Raw genomic sequence first — 14,606 nt, 5'->3', positions numbered from 1 at the left:
CACACCAAGCGACCGGGTGGCGGAGGGGCTGAGGGTCAGAATGCACTCAGGTTTATTGGATGGGTGTTTTATTAGGAGCACGCTTCATCCCGGAATTGAAGGTATTTTCTGTGTCATTTCAATTGACCTTAATACACTGAGGGGCTTTCAGGACAGGCTTCACTTCTACACTACAGAAATAGAATTTGGGCCATGAGAAAGTGACTGACGGGAGACGTGAGGCGGAAACCGGACTCACCTGTTCCTGATCTTACACCCACGGTGTTGTTTCGCTGTTCCTGTTTATATTGTGTCCATTATTCTGCACCCAGACCTCACTGTATTGCTCCAATATAAACCAATAAGTTATTTTTTCAAAAACTTTAACCAAAACTTCTACTTGTAATTTCATCGTGTGTTAACGTTGCATTTTCTTCATTCATTTATTTATTTTATTCACTGTACAGTGTCCTTGAGGGCTCTGAAAGGTGCCTATACATAAAATGTATTATTATTATTATTATTATTATTATTATTAGTAGTAGTAGTAGTAGTAGTAGTAGTAGTAGTAGTATTAGTATAAGTATTATTATTATTTAATCTGAGAAGTGAAACATTAAAGAGTGAATTTTCACAAACTTTATTTATTTATGACTTATTGGCCTTACCTGATAGGATGGAGAGGGAGAGAGCAAAGGTCACGAAGCAAAGTTCAAAATCAAACTGATTGTGATAACATGGTATGTGTCTGAAGGTGTGTTTCCACAAACTTTGTTTAAATATCCCCAACTAAACTACTATGTTAACTTTGTGTAATTGGAGTTAATGGACGTAGGATTGTTCCTGAATGCACCACCAGACCTATGAAAGCAAAAACAATGCCAAAAAGCACAAGCTCATCGTTGTGACGGGATACCTTCAGTATGTAATTCATGTATGACGCTGTGGAAACCAGTCACCTCTACATGTAGCAGTGACATGACCTCTGCTCCTTCAAACCAGGTCTGATCATGTCGGCCGTGACCGTCATCATCCTCATCCTCTACTTTGTGATCGACACCTTCGGGATCCAGGGTCGGTCCTGGGTGGCCGAGTGCACGCCCATCTACATCCAGTACTTCGTCAAGTTCTTCATCATCGGTGTGACGGTGCTGGTGGTGGCCGTTCCCGAGGGGCTGCCGCTGGCCGTCACCATTTCTCTGGCCTACTCCGTGAAGGTAAGCAGGAAGGGAAACAAAGGGTGTGTCATGGTCTTTAGGAACTACACACATTTCATTCAATTTAAGGCCAATTCATGTCAGATCTCAGCACCTCGTTCTCCATATTTCTAGAAAATGATGAAGGACAACAACCTGGTGCGTCACCTGGACGCCTGCGAGACGATGGGCAACGCCACGGCCATCTGCTCCGACAAGACGGGCACGCTGACCATGAACCGCATGACGGTGGTGCAGGCGTACGTCGGCGACACGCACTACAAAAGCGTCCCCGAACCTGACGCCATCAAACCGGAGACCCTGGAAGTCATGATCAACAGCATTTCCATCAACTCGGCCTACACCACCAAGATCCTGGTGAGACCTTCACCGTCGCCAATGCCTCGGACCACAGCATTTTCTTTTTTACATTTTCAAGGTCAAACGCTGGATACAAGTAGAAAAGTAGTTGTGACTTGTAGGACATTGTGTTATTTCCCTGGAGACTTCAAACCAGCTGCCAGATTCATAAAAACATTGTGTTTTATCTTGTATCTGTTTCAAAAACTGGTGCAACCCCGTTAAAAACAAAGCAGTCCGATGCCTCCGCACCTCCTCACCTCACATCCAGCTCCTCTTTTCCCTCCTCAGCCTCCAGAGAAGGAAGGCGGTCTGCCCCGCCACGTGGGCAACAAGACCGAGTGCGCTCTGCTGGGCATGGTCCTGGAACTGAAGAGGGACTACCAGCCCATCCGAGAAGAGATCCCCGAAGAGAAACTCTACAAGGTTTACACCTTCAACTCCTCCCGCAAGTCCATGAGCACGGTGCTGAAGAACGCCGACGGAGGGTACCGCATGTACAGCAAAGGGGCCTCCGAGATCGTCCTGAGAAAGTAAGGGAGGAGCTGAAGTAAACTGTGAAGGTATTCCTCCGTCTGAGGGATGAATGGACGGAGTCATCTCTGTTTGTGTTGTCCTCTCTCTCTCCAGATGCTCTCGCATCTTGGACGCCCAGGGGCAGCCTCGCGTCTTCAAGCCGAAGGACCGCGACGAGATGGTGCATAAGGTGATCGAGCCGATGGCGTGCGACGGACTGAGGACCATCTGCGTGGCCTACAGGGATTTCCCCGCCGAGGCCGGAGAGCCCAAATGGGACAACGAGAACGAGATCCTGAACGAGCTCACCTGCATCGTGGTGGTCGGCATCGAGGACCCCGTCAGACCCGAGGTACGGAGCAGGTCCTGAACCACCCGTCTGCAAAAGAGGATTTAGAATGTCTGATTATAAGTTTTCCCTGAAACAACCTGAGTTCTGTTTATTCTGAAATGTCCTGCGTTCTCTGTCGGCATGAACGGAGAACAAAGAGAACAAAGAGAACCCAGAGAACAAAGAGAACATGGCGCTGGAGAGTGTAACTGAACTGAACTGACGAGCTGCTCGGGATTATATTAAAGTGTTTGTGTTGTGAGGGGAAAATGTTCCGGTGAAAACAGTCAATAGTCCGTGACAGAGTGGAGATAAAGGGACAATATAAACAGCGGAGCGAGTCGTGGTCAGGTGTGCCGATGCTCCGAAGTGTTAAATGAAGCCTGTAATGAGGCTGAGACAGCATCAGTGTTGCTGCCTGCTGCTTTAATGTCAGAGCACAAAGAGCACAGGCCGGATGGAAATAAGTGGAGAGCAGCAGGCGTCACTCAGCGGCGCCGCGGTTATCTCGACACGGCGGCCGCAAAACCATCAGCTGTATTTTAGCTGTTCGGTAGAAAACTCCCAATATGTTTCCTTTAATAACGGTGGAAGATTCAAAATCGAAGTTCATAATTTTTTGAAACGGCAGGTCCTTAAATTTCAGACCGAACTTGTTAAAAGCAGCTTCAGCCTTTGATGGTGTAATTAACGCTCTGTGGGTTGCTCCAGCTGACTCGTTTTAAACCAAGAACCCTGAAATATGCTTTTAAATATGCGTGAAATGCATGTGTATTTATACATATCACACACATGTAGTCATATGTGCTGAAACACTGTGGCTGAAGAGTTGATGTCTGTGAACTCTCAGTGCAGTATTTGATTAATGAATTTAATAGCACATAAAAAAACCATGAATATGCAACGGAGGCCGGGTTGTTTTGATTAAAACAATGGTTTGATAAATAACATTAACTTAATTAAAATTTTAGAGTCATTGTTCTGATCGACAAATAAAGTCTCACAGATGAGGAAAGTAATGAAACTGAATAATATTAATAGAAAATAAATAAATAAATAACTCCAAGAAAATCATTAAAGATTAAACCTTAACTAAATGCCAGTTCTCCAATTATCTAAATAAGTTAAAAACATTGTTCAACAGAGTTGAGACGGGTTTAACTGTGGGTGACTCGACTGGAGAAGATCTATTATTACGTCAAACACAATTTAAATGTAAAAGATGTTTAAGATGAGGACAGATGAAGAACGTAACATAGAACCATAGACAATCAGGACATTAACATCATACAGGACTTTATCTAAGAGTATCTCAGCAACCTGAAGCGTTTCCCTGACTCTTCCAGCCCTTCCTTCACTCCGTCGCTCCGTCGCTCCGGTCACGGCTCCCCTCGGCCTGAATCAAAGCTGTGATGTGTGTTTGTGTTTGTGGGCTGAACACAGAGCTCCCGTTGGTCTCTGTCAAAAGGCCGTTGAGCCACATGTTGAGCAGAGGAAGTCGCCCACAGCTCTCTCTTTTCTCACCCTGTTATTTGAAAGATGAGTCCAACATCCGACGATGTGATCCTGAATCTGTTTCATCACATTAAAAAGATCCTTTAAGATTCCTTAAAGAAGCTGCTGACCTTCTCTGACCTTCTGACCATCTTTCAGCTCTCCATGACTCTTTCTCCCTGACGCCCCTCCAGGTCCCTGAAGCTATTTCTAAGTGCCAGCGCGCCGGCATCACCGTGCGTATGGTCACCGGAGACAACATCAACACCGCCCGCGCCATCGCAACCAAGTGTGGCATCCTGCTGCCCAACGAGGACTTCCTGTGTATGGAGGGCAAAGAGTTCAACCAGCAGATCAGAAACGACCAGGGAGAGGTGAGACGGGGGGGAGAAAAAGTGTTCTCTTTTACGTACTATCTCCAACTACGTGGGTCCAGGGTCTGGTGTTTTAATCCTGGTTAGTAGCTTCAGCCGGGACTACTTTTCCCTCCGCTGTAAATAAAATACTGTTTTGTGTCCGAAAGTTTCTCTCTTGTACAAGTAAAGTTGTTTTTAATGTTGAGGATTCATGGTTTCAATGATCAGTTTGATCTATTTTTATTTTCACATTTCTAGGTGGAACAAGAGCGTCTGGACAAAGTTTGGCCCAAACTTCGTGTTCTGGCTCGTTCCTCGCCGACGGACAAACACACTCTGGTCAAAGGTGGGCTCAACTTGACATGATGAATACTATTTAGCTTGTTTTACTCCTTCTTACACTCTGATATGAATATAGTTTTCAAGCCGAATCTCATATTGATTAAACTCTATTTGAACTACGGTGAATTGTTGTGTTTTTAAATTCATTCATTTATAATGTAAAAGGTGAATTGTTGTTGTTGCTCAGGTATTATCGACAGCACGGTGGGTGAGACCCGGCAGGTGGTGGCCGTGACGGGCGACGGCACCAACGACGGCCCCGCTCTCAAGAAAGCCGACGTTGGCTTCGCCATGGTAACCGCTTCTTCTTCATAGTTCACCTTTCCCCTCCGTGTCTCTCCGCCGCTCGTCTTCTGCTCCGCATCGTTACAGAGAAGAAGAAGAAACCCCTTTGAGTTAATTACATTTCTAATGCTGCTGTGAAAAAGGGATTTTTCTCTAAACGTCATCCGCAATAACTCTCCAGTTTAATGCGGCGGATTGATTAAGATCGCTGTGAAATGGGAAAATAAATCAATAAGTGTTGAGCTGGGATGCTCATGGGCACAGCGGGGTCCTGCTCTGCCGCCACGTTACTGAGCCCGTTCTCTAAAGACCAGCACACGGAGGGGGAGACGGGTTTCTGTCTCACACACACAATAAATAATATCAGTCAGCGAACAAATCTGATTCCTATTTATTACCTTTGCATATACATGATATCGCTGCTCACAGTTCTGCAAACCAATGCTTGGTGTGTTGAATTGAATTATTGAGGCCAGATAATCGTGACATGGAATGTTCACATGATCAGCTGATATCACAGCCAGCCCGGATGCATTAAAAACGCAGTGCGGCTGCCTCCTCTGTGTGTTGTTGTGACCTTTGTTTACTGAGCAAAGTCATCCAGAGAGCTGCTGAGCGCTGGCAATAGCTACTGTTCCTAAACGCATCACTGCGGCAGTCTGGGGATTTCAACCGGTGACCTTTCAGCCCTAATGTGTCACATTTGGAGCATTTTTTCGGTTCACACCCAAGTATCCCAGTTCAATTATCACCTGTCTGTCTGACTCTGCAGGGAGACGCATCACAGCTTCTTCATGGTTGCTGTTGCCACGACACCCGTGATAAATATTGTCGTTTAGAGCTTCGTAGACCTTAAACCAGAGGCCAACGGTTAGCTTAGTCTCTCCAGGAAAACTGGGTAAAAAAACAGTCTCCAGTGTGTGTGTGTGTGTGTGTGTGTGTGTGTGTGTGTGTGTGTGTGTGTGTGTGTGTTTGTATTTATATTTTCAAACATTAAATTCCAGCTCTGAAGCTGAGCAGCTGGTCTTCCCGTCTCCTCTCCCTCGTAGTCGTCACGATGCTTTGCAGGAGAATATTAACGCCGCCGAGTTGCTGATAAGGCAGCGGCGTCCTGCAGACGAGACGGGAAGCCGTCACAGGAAACATCACAGCGTCACGACACTCTTTCTGTTAGATTGGGAAAGAGGCGACTTGCTGTCACAGCTCACATTGACGAGTCGATCCCGAACCTGTTCAGCTTCTTCGATTTCTTTCTCCTTTTCTTCCTTATTAATCATCTCTCGCAGAAAAGCCAATCAAATAAGACAAATTGTTGTTTGTTTTTATTTCACGTACACATTTTTGTTCCCCTGCAGACGCCGTTTGATGTTTGAGCTCTTTGTGATCCAGTGATGCTTGTTAGATATCAAAGACGCTGCATCTCATGCACTGATTCCTCCATTTAGATTCATTCTGACATCAGATGCTGCATACCATCAGAGGATGGCTCTGGCCTCGTTGTTGTGTTTCTCTTATCGTCAATATGTCTCATTAAAAAGCAAAAAACAACACGACGTTGGTCCATCTCTCAGTACGTTTCCTACTCTGATTGAGACACTCGCAGGAGGAAATTTCCTGGACTATTTTCAGCGGCGGATTAATCTCCATTTGGTGCTCTGGTGCATTTTCTTCCATCACAACCCATCTGACAATCGGCTTCTTTCTAACTATGAATCTCCAGACGTGAAAATGAAATTACCATTTTTATTGTCATTTCCACAGCAACTTATATTACCTCGAATAGGCCCACCAGCTACAGACATACACGTTTGATAAATCACAACTTCTTTTTTATTTTGCATGTATTATTGAAAGCATAAACGCTTTGTCAGTGAGATCAAATAAATGCAGTTTAGGTGTTGAAAAGCTTTTCTCATTCCCTTCATTCGGTCTCATCAGTTAAACCAACAGGATGTAGGCTAGCCTTTCATTTTAGAGTTAGTTACCAGAACAATATGAACACTCAAGCTCCCTCGTGTGGCTCAAAGGTGTACTGCAGAGGTACTTAAAAGATGATGGAGGAAATTCTGCAACTGTATTTATTTCTAAGCTGCTGTTGGTCTGAAATCATAAACCAGGATCTGATCGCCCCCCCCTCATATTGTCTGCTCTTCTCTTCAGGGAATCGCTGGGACAGACGTGGCAAAGGAAGCGTCTGACATCATCCTGACCGACGACAACTTCACCAGCATCGTCAAGGCCGTCATGTGGGGGAGGAACGTCTACGACAGCATCTCCAAGTTCCTGCAGTTCCAGCTGACCGTCAACGTGGTGGCCGTGATCGTGGCGTTCACCGGCGCCTGCATCACCCAGGTAGGCCCGACGCCGACAGGATGCCTGAATCTGACAATAGTGATGATTAACGCATGAATCTGCTGTTATTACAAACAATTCCTTCATGCGGTGTTTGTGACTGAACCGTCACGGCTGATATATGTGGTGTTTTTTATGGAAGTCCAGGGCTGCCAAAGTCAACGTGGAAGTATTCAGTCAGATAATGATTAAATGAAATCCCAGTGTTTCACCTAATGTTAACTGTGGGAGAAAATGCACCTTTGTTTTCACATGAAACATGAAAATGACCAGAGGAAGGTCACATAGAGTGCTGCGGAAATGAATCCTTACATCCAGAAATTGAGTAACGTTTTTGCATTTCTGTTTCTCTCTCTCTCTTTTTTTTTTTTGGTCAATTTGAAGAGATTTGAACGTGTCGTTCTACGATATTAAATACATCCTTAAATACCCTCTCTTGAATTTGAGAAACCGAGTTGTGTAACGCGTCGGTGATAGAATCAGTGCGTCTACCTTCTCTGTGGATTTCACTGATTGAACACGAGCTGAAGCTTGATGCCTCTGCTCTCCTGTAAGTTTCTTTTTGATCAAATCTCCCCAGAAACACACAAAGAGAGTCATTTTCAGATTTTCTTGCGTGTGTTTTTTTTGTTTCGTTTTGTTGATGCGACCGCCGGAGCGCTGTGAGGAGGCGAGGCAGCCGTGTCACATTTTTTTGTTTCATAATGTGCCTCTAATCAGGAAACTAAACTCCTGACACAATAAAAAAAAAAGAAGAAAAAGTTACTCGCGGCTGTGTATTAATTGAAAGGCTCGCAGCTGGCAGGACAGATAAGTAACTCGGCTTCAGAGTAGAGAGCACAAAGTAGGCTAAGATTCAGCCTGAAACCATGGCAACACGTCACCTTCATAATCCTATAATGTAACAGGGGCTCAGCAGGTCCGTGGTCTCTGTGTGTGTTTATACTCACTGATCATCCGGCGCCGTCTCCGTTCGGCCGCTGACATGTTGGCACAGATCATTAAAAGATGGCAAACTGATTTATGTCGTTATCGTATGAACAGAGGAATGTTTCAGAAGTAGGGGGGGTGAAATGAAATGTGTAAATGCTTTCTCTCGCTTTCATATGCATTTGAATCGGTCTAGGAGTCGACGCGCGGTGATATAATTGGTTGTTACCATGGTGCATGGCATGTCGTGGATGGCAGGAGATCTATTTTTATTCTTTTTGTTAAAGAGAATTGATTGAAAATGTTAAAATCCTGTTTTAGTTGCTTTTATGAGTGATGATTACTTTGTAATATCTCGTATCGCTGTCCAAATATTGGATACTATATCGTACCGTGATGAAACGTCTGATTAAACCATCGTGACTCACATCAGAGTACGTTTTTTTAGGGGAGTACGACTGCACACGTATAATAAATGAAGCTTTGTGTCTGGGGATGTTGTTATTGAGGCGTGTTTCCTCTTTAAGCACCAGCACAAGATGGCCTTGTGATGACGGGTTATGGCTTTAATCACAGCATGTCTTTAATATATTCTGAAGAAAAGCATATGTCTGAAGATTCGGAATACAATAGTGTGTCTTTGTCATCAACTTTGGGGGGTTTCGTCATCATTCCTTCACAAAAAGGGAGTTGATGCTTCCACAAAAAACTGTATTTATGTCCTAAAAACCATGCAGAGACGGTGGAAGTGCATTTCTGTCAGTCTGTCTCATGCAACGTGTCCCGGTGGAGACGATGCTATCAGTCGGACCCGGGAGCCACGACGTCGTGTTTCATTGAGCCCGCAGCCTCGCAGCTCGACGGCAACTAATCCTGCACACGAGCTCTTTAATCTAGCAGGGAAAATGTGCACGGATCCCAACGCTGCCTCGCTGAGAGTCGTGTTATTGCTCGGGTTTCATCTGTTATCTGTTTGCTCAGACTTCCGTTTCCTTCCTGTAAATTAAACTCACGACCTCATCCCCCCCTCCCCCTGCAGGACTCCCCCCTGAAGGCCGTGCAGATGCTCTGGGTCAACCTCATCATGGACACTCTGGCGTCCCTCGCTCTGGCCACGGAGCCGCCCACCGAGTCCCTGCTGCTCCGTAGACCATACGGCCGCAACAAGCCCCTCATCTCCCGGACCATGATGAAGAACATCCTGGGTCACGCCGTCTACCAGCTCGTCATCATCTTCACCCTGCTCTTCGCCGGTGAGTCACACAACCTTTATTTTTTGTTGTCGTCGGGAGAGTCGAGGCTACCAAGACGTTCACCGTGGGTTCCTTCCTCAGGCGAGACGTTCTTCGACATCGACAGCGGACGCAACACCCCCCTGCACTCGCCGCCGTCGGAGCACTACACCATCGTGTTCAACGTGTTCGTCATGATGCAGCTGTTCAACGAGATCAACGCCAGGAAGATCCACGGGGAGAGGAACGTGTTCGAGGGCATCTACAGGAACCCCATCTTCTGCATCGTCGTGCTGGGGACCTTCGCCCTGCAGGTAACGTCATCGCCACGCCGTCATCGAATCTTCTTCTCTCACACCCTCATTTTAACGATGCATACATTAATATTAACATATATGGAGGGAAGGAGGAAGGGGGTCACCGCTGGCCTCCACCAATGCATGTATCCGCCCCGTGATTTGGATTCTGCTGACCAACGAACCAACGAACCGAAGAAACATAACCTGATACCTAATCTATTTACTGAATTGATAACACGACGACAGGCGTCACGATCTGCTTTCTTTCACAAACTTCTCCAGAAGCCCTTCGGTTCAAAAAGCTCAGAAATATAATTTTCCTGAAACAGCTGTTCACTGTCGTCACTCAAACGGGAGGAAATAATGCGTTTGTCGGGGACTATTTTCTGCGGTGGATTAATCCACATTTATTTGCTGCTCTGGTGTGTGTGTGTGTGTGTGTGTGTGTGTGTGTGTGTGTGTGTGTGTGTGTGTGTGTGTGTGTGTGTGTGTGTGTGTGTGTGTGTGTGTGTGTGTGTGTGTGTGTGTGTGTCTGTGTCTGTGTGTCTGTGATTGAGGCTCATTAATGTGCTTTAGTTGTCTTTGGAGCTCCGTGGTACAGAGGAAGAAGATATACCAGACTTTGATTCACAGAAAATACTTGTTGGTGGATCAATTAATTGTTGGTTTTGGTCTCCATGTGGGATTTGTTCACAATAAGACAGAAGAAGGACGACTGATCCTTTAAGACTGCAGCTCCACTCGGCTAACACGTCCCATATGTTCCTCCTCCTCCTCCTCAGATCGTCATCGTTCAGTTCGGAGGGAAGCCGTTCTCCTGCACGGCTCTGACCATCGACCAGTGGCTGTGGTGCGTCTTCATCGGTGTGGGAGAGCTGCTGTGGGGCCAGGTGAGACCAGAACTAGAACTAGAACCAGATCCGCAGGTGGTTTACTTCTAAACACGGAATGTGGAGGAAAAAAAACAACAACAATCCGCTCTGAGAATAAACGGCGAGTTCTGAGGTGAAGATGAAGAGGTGGATACGTGAGGTCTGTGGCAGCAAACTGTTGCCTGTCACACTCGCGCTGCCACAGCGTTGCCATCACGACCATCGCCATGGTAATGAGAGCAGCACATGAAAGCAGCGCAACTCCTGTTTACGAGCGCCGAGGGAAAACAAACCCAGCGTGTCGGTCCCTGTGTGGATACACACCAACACACCAGCAAATGCATGATCCTGTTAACACACACACACACACACACACACACAGGCTTAGAAAGCATACATTATATATATAAACAAAAAGATCCCACACTAGAAGCCTGGTGGGTTCAGTCGGAGGGCAGAGACTGAGATCAGAGAGACAGAAAGATGCTGACAGAAACAGGCTGATCTGAGGTCTGTGATTTAGAGACGAGGTGGCAGGAATATAAAAAGCTGATGTGCAGGAAGCTTAACGCCTCTCTTTCTTAATTGAACCATCAACAAATTACACTACAGAACCAGTAGAGCAGCTCATCCGTGGTCATGTAGAGTAAATATACCATATTTGACCAACAAAAAAACAATTGAGCACTTAAATCAAAAATCTGAGCCGTCAAACTTTGCCTTAATTTGAGGAAAACCTTCCCTCATGATGTTGCTGATGATGATCAAAGGGATTTGGTATTTCCTCTATTGGTATTTCCTCTATGTGAACTCAACCACTCAGACTGTCATCCATTCTGTTATTAAGTTTACTTTACTTTATTATATCTTGAACTATCCTTTCATGGAACTCAAAGTGTCTTTACAGTTGAAATACTCGAACCCGTGTTTTTCCATCCCAGCTGATCTCGGCCATCCCCACCCACCACCTGAAGTTCCTGAAGGAGGCGGGGCACGGCACCACCAAGGAGGAGATCCACGAGGAGGAGCTGACGGACGGGGCCGACGAGATCGACCACGCCGAGATGGAGATGAGGAGAGGCCAGATCCTCTGGTTCAGAGGGCTGAACCGCATCCAGACGCAGGTACGCCCGCCGCGCCCCCGCGGCCGCCACGCGCCCGACTTCCTCACTGTCTTTCTTTTAGGTTCTCTCTCTGAGATCATATTCGCAGAGGTGGTGACTCAATTATCTGCTGTGTCAAGAGAGCTGCAGAAAACATCAGTTGCCATGGTGATGCAGGAGGCTGTGGAAGAAAAATTAGACTCATATTTAATTAGTTTGTTTGCTATCAGATGTCTCGCTGGTAAATTGTTGATCAAACCTGGGAAGCCTTTCAGGTACGTTTCTGATCGCTGGAAAACAAACTTTAAATCAAATTTAGCCGCACCCTCCTCCTCCTCTTCCTCGCCTTCATCCTCCCGGATTCAAACTAATGTCGGCTGAACCAAAGGGAGGTAGAGAACTGTGTGAGAACTACAAACATTTCAGACCGGGTAGTCTAGATAATTAGCTTGAAACGTTCGTCACAAAATACAGAAACCGGGAAAACGCAATGTGTTGGTAAAGAATACGTATATTTTGAAACCTGCAAATCCAGCCGTAAAAAGGAAAAAATCATGAGGTCAAAATATCGTCAGAATTCCGACAGTGTGGACTTATCCTTCACAGGAAGAAAGCAAAAACTCACGTCACGTTCTGGTCACATAAAGAGCAACGTGCACGCAGAAGAAATCCATTGAGTTGATATCTGAACTGTCCTGGGATCTGCTCTGATGAACGGCGGTTTCAAATTTGAGAAGAGAAGTTGAAGAGACATTTATAAATGAAAAGATAAAATGAAAATGACTGTAGAAGCGAGAAGAGAGCTACAGTGATGACTACGATGTCATTCTCCTGCGATGAAAGCCGTTTTGAGGTGGAATGAGCAGTGAGATATCATTATAGTGGAGCACAGACGTGATGTTCAGCCTCACGCAGGTTTCCTTTCCTCGAGAGGGAAAAGAACCTTTAAATCTTTATACATAAACCTCACGGAGCAGCTGATGGAACACCTCCACCTCTCCATCTGCATCTTACATGTATTTTGGATTAAAGGTCCCGATTCTAGTGTGGATTCGTTGTGCTGAACTCTCTTGTTGAGGTTGCGAAGCGGATGAACTCTTTTTCATAATATTTAAAATCCAGTTCAGACGAGCAGACGGCTTGTTTGGAGCTCCACGTCGCCACCGTCCTCCACATTAAACACGTTTGTGTTAAATTAAAAACACAATGGAGGTATAAGTCGAGCTATTTAACACACACACTTAATTTCACACTCTTCTGCAGAGCTTCAGTGCAACAAGCACAGACAGCAAGCAGAGTGGGACAAAACAGCTCGCTGGTTATTTATGTTCTTCAGTCAGTCGGTCGTCGGAGGTAAACAGCAGCACCTCCACAGCTCCGTCTCCCCCTGTGACTCATCTCACAGTCTGGGACTCTGCTGTGTGTGTGTGTGTGTGTGTGTGTGTGTGTGTGTGTGTGTGTGTGTGTGTGTGTGTGTGTGTGTGTGTGTGTGTGTGTGTGTGTGTGTGTGTGTGTGTGTGTGTGTGTGTGTGTGTGTGTGTGTGTGTGTGTGTGTGTGTCATCCTCCTCCTACATGATACATCTACACTCACTGAGCATTAGCATGTCCACAGGCGGTACTGTTCAGTCCCTATGGGGTTCATTAGCCTCGATGCTAACACCCACCTACAGTAACAGCAGCCAGCGCTCTGCTGTCTCTCTCTCTCACACACACACACACACACACACACACACACACACACAGAGTCAGAGAGGTCATGTGTTTCCCTCTCAGCAGTGGGCTAACTTGTGTTTATTTATTGTGGCCGCAGGATAAACACATCTGAATAAATAACAACTGGTATCTTCTGCGTTGTCCTCCTGAGTTTCTCTGTGACCTTCCAAGAGACTCAAACTAACGGACTTTTCTGGCACCTTTCCAGAACCATCCGGCTGCGTCTCTACGGTAACAACACCGCTGCAGCCATCGGATTTACCTTTCATTTAAAAGATCGATATATAGTTACACGAAAAGGTGAAGCTGGTGGAGAATCATCACCTGAATCTGCCGCTCCGCTCGGCTTCACGGCGCTTTATATCCAGTTAGATCTCACTGTTCTGCCCAACCTGTCGGAGGGGGGCAACGGTTGCAATGATGGTGAAGGTGACCCGTTCATTGGGCAATTTCATCTCCGTCGGCTAGAGGCAACGTGTTGCACGCTCATGGTGAGGAGCGCTTCGTCCAGCGGTTCAACACTGATTAGAACACTCAAAAAACTGTTGTAAACATTTGATTGTGAATTTATTTTCCAGTCTAGTAAAGCAGAAGTGACACCAGATAATGTTGTTCTATGACTGCAAATAACTGTAAATAAGCAACCAGTTGGCAAAACTTAGGTTTTTTTGGTGGGGGGTTATGCTGCCACCTAGTGGCCAATATAAATCAGTTATTGCAGGTTTAAAAGCTGAGGTGTAAAGCTCATTCCTGACCTGGAAACAGGAGTTAGCCAATATAAATGAAAATCTAGCTCCGGTCCAATGACAGCTCGTCAGCTGATCATGTGACGTGATCAGAATCTACTACTTGGAAGTGGAAACTCCAGCGTTTGGGGAAGTGACCTTCACCTGTCTCCCCGCCGTCGGACTCCGCACAGAAAAGAGGAAGCTCTTCTCTTTTCTCTTAACGTCTGTGTATCTGTAATATCAGTCTGTCGTCCTCCTGGGATGGGAGGATGGGAGGAAGGGAGGATGGAGGGGGAGGCAACGAAAGGCTGCAAGCTAATTAGGTTCTTATCTCTCCACGCTCCTCTTCCTGTCCTCCTCCTCTCTAATCCTGGTGGGCAGCGTTACGCCGCTCAACGCCTCGCCAGTCAAACACAGTGGGGGGAATAATTGGTACAAGCAGCACCTCGCCGCCGAAACTTTATCAGTCACTCCGAGTGGCACATTTTCTCCTCTTTCTCCGCTCCTCCTGCTCTCA

General features: G+C 46.1%; 1 protein-coding gene across 4 annotated transcripts in view; it reads left to right on the top strand.

The window, feature by feature from the left end:
• LOC311019839 (plasma membrane calcium-transporting ATPase 1-like) overlaps positions 1-14,606 on the top strand; it is a 77,170-nt gene that overhangs the window by 56,831 nt on the left and 5,733 nt on the right. For all 4 annotated transcript variants that reach the window (XM_084019452.1, XM_084019451.1, XM_084019449.1 and 1 more), the window contains 12 exons: positions 982-1,196; positions 1,311-1,553; positions 1,827-2,068; positions 2,166-2,403; positions 4,071-4,250; positions 4,491-4,578; positions 4,762-4,868; positions 7,020-7,211; positions 9,181-9,394; positions 9,476-9,687; positions 10,455-10,562; positions 11,486-11,668. In XM_084019452.1, coding sequence (XP_083875578.1) covers positions 982-1,196; positions 1,311-1,553; positions 1,827-2,068; positions 2,166-2,403; positions 4,071-4,250; positions 4,491-4,578; positions 4,762-4,868; positions 7,020-7,211; positions 9,181-9,394; positions 9,476-9,687; positions 10,455-10,562; positions 11,486-11,668 — 2,222 coding nt within the window. The remainder of the gene's footprint in view (positions 1-981; positions 1,197-1,310; positions 1,554-1,826; positions 2,069-2,165; positions 2,404-4,070; positions 4,251-4,490; positions 4,579-4,761; positions 4,869-7,019; positions 7,212-9,180; positions 9,395-9,475; positions 9,688-10,454; positions 10,563-11,485; positions 11,669-14,606) is intronic.

This window comes from Eutrigla gurnardus (genome assembly GCF_963514095.1).
Source record: "Eutrigla gurnardus genome assembly, chromosome: 2".
NCBI lineage: Eukaryota > Metazoa > Chordata > Actinopteri > Perciformes > Triglidae > Eutrigla > Eutrigla gurnardus.
The sequence above is the reverse complement of the archived record's forward strand: the minus strand, read 5'-3'. Positions and strand labels throughout refer to the sequence as shown.